Below are 6,276 nucleotides of genomic sequence, written 5' to 3'. Positions count from 1 at the left end.
TTAAAAAATATGTGTACACTTAAAAAAAGTGTAAACCTTTTGAAAACACCATACTATTTCTTCTAAATTATAACATTGAAAATAATTTTCAAACATTTCAGAACATGTTGAATAATCTCATAATGCCTTTTCCAAAATTATCTGAACATTTATTCTTTTTAAATATAAACAAGAAAAGAACAAAGGCTAGTGAGAGAGAACTGCTAGCTCTTTTTCAGAGCGGTCAATGTCGGTCATCTTCGGCATGCTTAATGGTCATGATTTTTCAGAAATAATCACTAAATTTTAGTGAACATGTTCAAGAATTGTAAGCATGCCAATTTGTTTATCTTTTCTATTCTTTTTCAGGCAAACACATCTGAGGGCCGCAGAGTCCTTTACAAGAGTGATCACAATAAGTTGCATTAATTGTTTTAGGAATAAGTTGATACAATTTGGCATTGTCCTCCGCGCTCACCTGTTCGGACTTCAAATAACAGAGAAGCAAGCTCAGCCAGTCTTGTTTGTATACTGTCCTCGCACCGAACCTCTTCAATCCCTGAAGCAAGTTGCCCTCATCTGACTAGTGGAATAATCAGGTACTCCGCGTAGAACAACTGCAGAGTCATGTGAGGAATACTTGTCAGCAATCAACTAGAAGGCACACTAATTAAAGTAGCCAGTATAAAGATCAGGAACCAACAATGAAGTTATCAGTTACCTTCCAGATGAACATATAGAAGGATGTTATTGCAGATTTACTGGTCAAGTCAACTGATCGAGCGCACTTCCATAGGATTGCAGCAAGGACTGCATGGCTGACAACCTGCACACCCATACATATACAATTAAACCGTCATAACAAAACTAAAAAAAGTAAATACCAGTCAATAGAAGGTAAGTCCTTGCAATCATCGGTGTTCCATTTCGGGGAAGCCATAAACTTAGCCATTAAAAACAGTTACCTCATAGTGTAAGGAAAAATAACACAAAAGATTAGACCAATTTTCTGTTACCCAAAATATGGTATGGCTCAGTACTATTTGAAATTTATTTCCAAATAAACCCTCAGCGTAAAGAAAATGACAGACCTTAGTCAGTTCAGTCCCCGTATTTATTATTTTGCAAAGTATAACAAGGAATCACTGCTGAAATGTACAAAAAATATACAGTTGCATATTTGCTCCATAAACAGGAAGAAGCAGCTCCCATCAACATTGCAACACCATATGCCATCTCCAGTAGTCCAACACAAATCCAGAAAACCTGCATGGACGTTTAAATCAGCATCGAGACTTTCAAGCAGTATAGCAAATTTGACATTTTTTTTTATCACTGACCTTCTTTTGGCCTAACCGGACACTGAAAGATTTAATTCCAAATATGCGGTCCCCGTCAATATCAGGTATATCCTACATTCAGTATAATTTGGTTACGGTAATATTATTACCAAAAAATTACAAAAGATGAGCGTCACGTTAGAAAGTTATTATGGCATGAAATTATATTTATGATCAGAAATATTTAGCGGCATTGTAACTAAGAAACGATCAAATCACACTCAATATTTGGACATTACATAAACTAGATATTGTTACCTTGAATAATGCTATTACAACTGAGAAGAAGGTCATGAATGTAGTTGCAAATATCAATGGCTTTGAAATGGCCATTGGTCTTCTGAGGACAAATGTCTAACAGACCATGAATCAAATGTCAGTTAACATGTGATGTTTGTAAAAGTAACAAGAAGAAAATGCTGCTCCCTCCGATCCATATTAATTGGCGCTGGTTTAGTACAACTTTAGTACAAAGTTGTACTAAATCAGCGTCAATTAATATGAATCAGAGGGAGCATTACTATTGTAGTTGTAGACACCATTACTTCTCACAAACATATCATCAGAAGACTTGCCTGTATGTGGAGAAAAAATGCCAGTTGAACAATCACTGCTCGTACTGCTACTATGCAGAGTGCTGCCACAACAGCAGATCTCTTCCATCGAAAATATGGTAGCTGTATAATACAAACTTATGATTATCCACTCCCATTAACTAGGTGTTTCATTAATTTCCGTAGCACACAAATATGGTGGTGTTAGAAACAAAAACAGAAAAAAGGAGTAGAAAAATATGTAAGAGAAAATGAGTTCACAATAATTCTTATGTTATCAAAATTTACTGAGTCATTACTCTGCAGTTCAAAGAATGTCATCTTTTATCCCTAACCTTGATTTACCACATGCAAAAAATTTAAGGCCTCCTTGAGCCTATAAAATTCGAGCCTTCTGCATATCAAGCTGTTCATATGTATTAATTTTGCACACTAACCTGCAGGTCACTTAAACTTGGCCTCCACGCCTTCCATGAATGTGAAAGCCAAAAAAGATTGTTGGATAACATTTCATCTTGTTTTCCATTATGCACTGAAAACTAGGTCCACTAAATATTGTTTCCATAGTGAGAGCTAGAGATTGAGAACAGCTAGCCTAATGTCCTATTAAAGTTTTGTATTTGCAGAGGCATAAACACCATCACAGGGGGGAAGTGGGAAATTAAAATTTACATAAGGCTACAGTTAAACAGATGACAAACTGATGATCATAGAGACATGAACTCTTACATCGATTGAATAAGCCGTTCCAAGAACAAAGCTAATAAAAAGAGCCAATAACAGAGGCTGTGATCCAACAACAAATCCAACGGCAAAGCTCTGCAATGCACACACAACACACCTCCAGAATTAGTCTGACACAACTCTCAGCAGACAGCCTAAGTAGACCAACTATTAGCAGACTTTGATAGTAATTAGTGGAAGTTCCGAGTACAGCTGTAGTGCCATATATATATAACCATATAGCTCTGAAGTCTTTATGTTAGAACTTGTTTCCCCATTGTGCTACTTAATATCATAGCCTCAGGGCACTACTAGTTATAAATTATAAAATCTAATACTCAAATAAATGTTGAAACCAAGTAAGCAACAAATAATTAATCTGCTAAAAACAGGAGTTAAGTTACCAGAACAGCAAAGGTTGTTACTATTGCCACCCCGGTTGCAGGAGAGTATTCCCCAGATGCTAGCGGAAGAGTTGGCTTGTTAACCTGGTAGTCACCAACGTATGAGCTCCCAAAAGGTTCGTAACAACGATCACACAATTTTTCATATAAATATTTTAGATCACAGTAATTTAAACTACCTTATCTATATCAATATCAGACAACTGATTCAGCCCAACAATATAAATGTTCATGAAAAGGGCGGACACCACTGCCTACACAAGACAAGAGTGAAGTTGAGTATTGTATAACGATGTTTCTGGATAGAATGACAATTGCTGTTCCAAGTTGTACCTCCAGCGAACCAGTGAGGAACAAAGGAGAAATATCAGACAAGCCCTCGACAGCTAGTAGTGAAACTGAGACTATGCTCAGTGCCTGAATAAATAACCAACCAAAATGTCTCTTAGATCTAGGCGAGAGCAAAAGGAAACAACATCTCAAACTTACTAGCTTCATTGAAAATCTCATTGTTTGGCGATTTATGTACATGAAACAACATGAAGGCATACTTAACTGTTCCTATGACAGTATGTGGCCGCGAAAACCTGTAAAACGCATCCAGAGAAGTTGATATTGGATTCCAGATGCTCGCAGAATCATTTGCCTCAGGCTCAGACCGCAGTGGTTGCATCGAAGCATTTGCACAATTATCTACTGGTCGATGTGATATCCTTTCGTAGGAACATTTCCAGCCCAAGAAGTTCTTACAGCAATCCAAGGTAGGGCGGCCTTGGCCCCGTTGGCTGGACACGGAAGTTTGCCTTTTTGCGTTTTTGTGGGCAGGACAAAGTGATGGCAGGAAATGATCTGGAAAAATAAAGATCTCAAAAGTACGCCCAACACTCCAGAGCTCAATGGTAGACATCGATACGATATATTGGAATTATCTTGTAAATTATGGGTATTTAAATTCTTGATCAATCAAAAATAGAACTATGCATGATTATGAAACCAAATATTTTCTATTAGAAAGCCTCTAACGCATCCAATTTTGTGTGACATATATGTCTGTTTCCTGTATATAATCAGCCACGATATGACTGGTCATCTAGAACAAGTAACGCCTCAAAATCTCCTTAATATCAACACAGACAAGCTTCTTTTGTGTACAAACTTCAGACAGTACAGTTCTAATTTCTAAAAGAAAACGCTTTTTGTGTACAAACTTCAGACAGTACAGTTCTAAAAGAAAACTTCGGACAATACATTTGCGCTCAGGTTATTTCAACGGCTGTGAATTCTGACCCACCATTGCACTGAGCCTGCGAGCAAGAACTTAAACGTCCAAACCTAAACAGTTAGCACCCCATTATCTCCAATTCAAGCAGTGCTATGGCTACAGTTTCCCATCGACAACCCACTCCCTTTTTGGATTTGATTTACTTTAGAAGAAGATTCCTAGCGCGCTCACGCGGAGCACGAAGATATGGATCGAACCAGGGCTGGCTGAGGTACTCACCTTGCTGGTGAGCGGAGATGGAGAGGAGCAACGGCGGCTGGAGGCACAGCGAACCCATGGCCGTGGCTGGTCAAGGCGTGCGTCCGTACGTGACTAGGAGTGAGCAGCGTGAGCAGAGAAAGAGAACGAGGCCCGGAAGAGGGAAAACAAAGGCACCGAGCCAATAATTCTCCAAGAAGGGTTAAAAGGACGGCCGCTATGCACTCGGCTACCTGGCCTTCTTGCCAAGTTATGCCCAAGAAACCTAAGAGCATCTCTAGCAGTGCCCTTAAATCCTTAAAACCTAAAACGAGTTTAATGGTTGAGAATTGACATTTTTTGACATTTTTAAAGGTTGAAAAACAGGGGCAAAGACTAGAACCCTCAAACTCAACCCTTATAACGGAATATTCCGTTATAAGGGTTGAATTTGATGATTCTAGTATTTGTCGCAACCCCAACCCTAAAAACTGTCATTTGACATATCACAATTATCACTAGAAAAACACAATCAAACTTGAAACAAACTAGGAAATGAAAATCATTGATGCATGGTTTAATAGTTTACATCACAAAATCATCATCTTCTCCCTCTCATCGGCACCATCACCAAAAAGTTGCACCGGCGCCATCTCCTAGATCACTTCCACGTCCATCAAGCACCTCCATTGTCGTCGGTGCTGGAGTCCTCCACACCGCCATCACCACCATCACTCATCGGAGTGTCACCTGGAATAGTAGAGGACGCACCACGGAACTACGAGAGTCGTACCCACCGGTCTTCGGCTTGATCTTGCAATAAACGTCCTCTATGCATTGCCAATAGCGTTTACCGGTTTGATCGGTACCGGTGCTTGCATCCATCCCCACATGTGCCCAAGCACGAACCAAGACAATATATTCGTCCTCGCTATAGTTTGTCGAGCGCGTGGTGGGTTTTCCAACGGCGGCGAACGCCTCCTCCTCTATCTCGGTCACCTCCTCCTCATCTTCCCCTTCCTCCTCCTCATCACCCTCTTCCTCCAAGTCATCACCTTGAAAGGGTTCGAGAGGAGGAGCCCCGATGTCCACCTCTGCGTCTTGGAGAAGCCCCATGAACGACGTCGGCGGGGCGGGCATTCCGTCGAGCACCTCGTGCACGACGGGTGGAGGGGCGGCAGGGGCGGGCGCCGGCGCCGGCTTCTTCCGGGTGGTGGTCTTCTTCACCTTCGTCCCCGCTGCCCCCTTCGGCCCAAGTGAGGCCTTCTTCTTTCGGGCGGCGGGCGGGGCGAGGGAGGCGGTGGCCGGGGCGACGGAGGCGGCGGCCGTGGCAACGACGTGCTGGCCAGAACGCCGCCTCTTGGCGCCGACGTGGGTGGCGGCCACCACCGACGCCACCTGTGCCTGGCTCGGGACGGCCAGCTGCTGGGCCGGCGCGGGCGTCGCCGAGGCAGGTGCGGGGGCCAGGGCGACGGGCAGCGGGAGGGAGGAGGTGGCTGGGGCGAGGGAGGAGGCAGGCGGTGCCTCCATGGCGCGCGGCGGCCGGCGGGGTGAGGCGGCGGCGGTGGGAGGCAGGGTTTTCCCTTCCGCGCGAAGACGGAAGGAGGAGGCGGCAGGGCGAGGGAGGAGTGCGGGCTGGGGATGGGATCCCCTCCCCAATCCTCACTTTTAGAGATTGGGAAAGCAATCTGGGGTCCAATCCTTAAAAAATTTACGGGTTCAGGGGTTTAGGGGTTCTATTCTTTGCTTTTTTTGTTTCAACCCGTAAAAAAAAAGGTTAATTTTGAGGATTTAAGGATTTAAGGGCACTACTAGAG

General features: G+C 42.9%; 1 protein-coding gene across 2 annotated transcripts; it reads right to left on the bottom strand.

Moving 5' to 3' along the window:
- Positions 1 to 308: 308 nt before the first annotated feature.
- On the bottom strand, positions 309 to 4,649 carry LOC123431155 (probable homogentisate phytyltransferase 1, chloroplastic). 2 transcript variants are annotated; one of them, XM_045114992.1, is made up of 12 exons: positions 4,502 to 4,649; positions 3,557 to 3,849; positions 3,334 to 3,417; positions 3,180 to 3,254; positions 3,001 to 3,084; positions 2,603 to 2,692; positions 1,895 to 1,996; positions 1,578 to 1,673; positions 1,320 to 1,391; positions 1,150 to 1,245; positions 701 to 805; positions 309 to 596 (listed from the first exon to the last, which is right to left on the bottom strand). In XM_045114992.1, the coding sequence occupies exons 1-12, from the start codon at positions 4,557 to 4,559 to the stop codon at positions 555 to 557; spliced, it is 1,197 nt and encodes a 398-aa protein (XP_044970927.1). In that variant the 5' UTR covers positions 4,560 to 4,649; the 3' UTR covers positions 309 to 554. The 2 variants fall into 2 exon arrangements, with proteins under 2 accessions (XP_044970927.1, XP_044970928.1); XM_045114993.1 differs by lacking the exon at positions 2,603 to 2,692.
- Between the last annotated feature and the right edge of the window lie 1,627 nt (positions 4,650 to 6,276).

Source organism: Hordeum vulgare, chromosome 2H (assembly GCF_904849725.1).
Source record: "Hordeum vulgare subsp. vulgare chromosome 2H, MorexV3_pseudomolecules_assembly, whole genome shotgun sequence".
Lineage (NCBI taxonomy): Eukaryota > Viridiplantae > Streptophyta > Magnoliopsida > Poales > Poaceae > Hordeum > Hordeum vulgare.
This window is presented reverse-complemented; position numbering and strand designations above follow the sequence as displayed.

Excerpts from the sequence above, each read along its gene's own strand:
- LOC123431155 (XM_045114992.1), bottom strand. The coding sequence starts at position 4,559 with ATGGGTTCGCTGTGCCTCCAGCCGCCGTTGCTCCTCTCCATCTCCGCT. Across the intron at positions 3,085-3,179 it reads CTGATATTGATATAGATAAG|GTTAACAAGCCAACTCTTCC; the intron begins GTAGTTTAAATT and ends GGTGACTACCAG. Across the intron at positions 1,246-1,319 it reads TCCGGTTAGGCCAAAAGAAG|GTTTTCTGGATTTGTGTTGG; the intron begins GTCAGTGATAAA and ends ACGTCCATGCAG.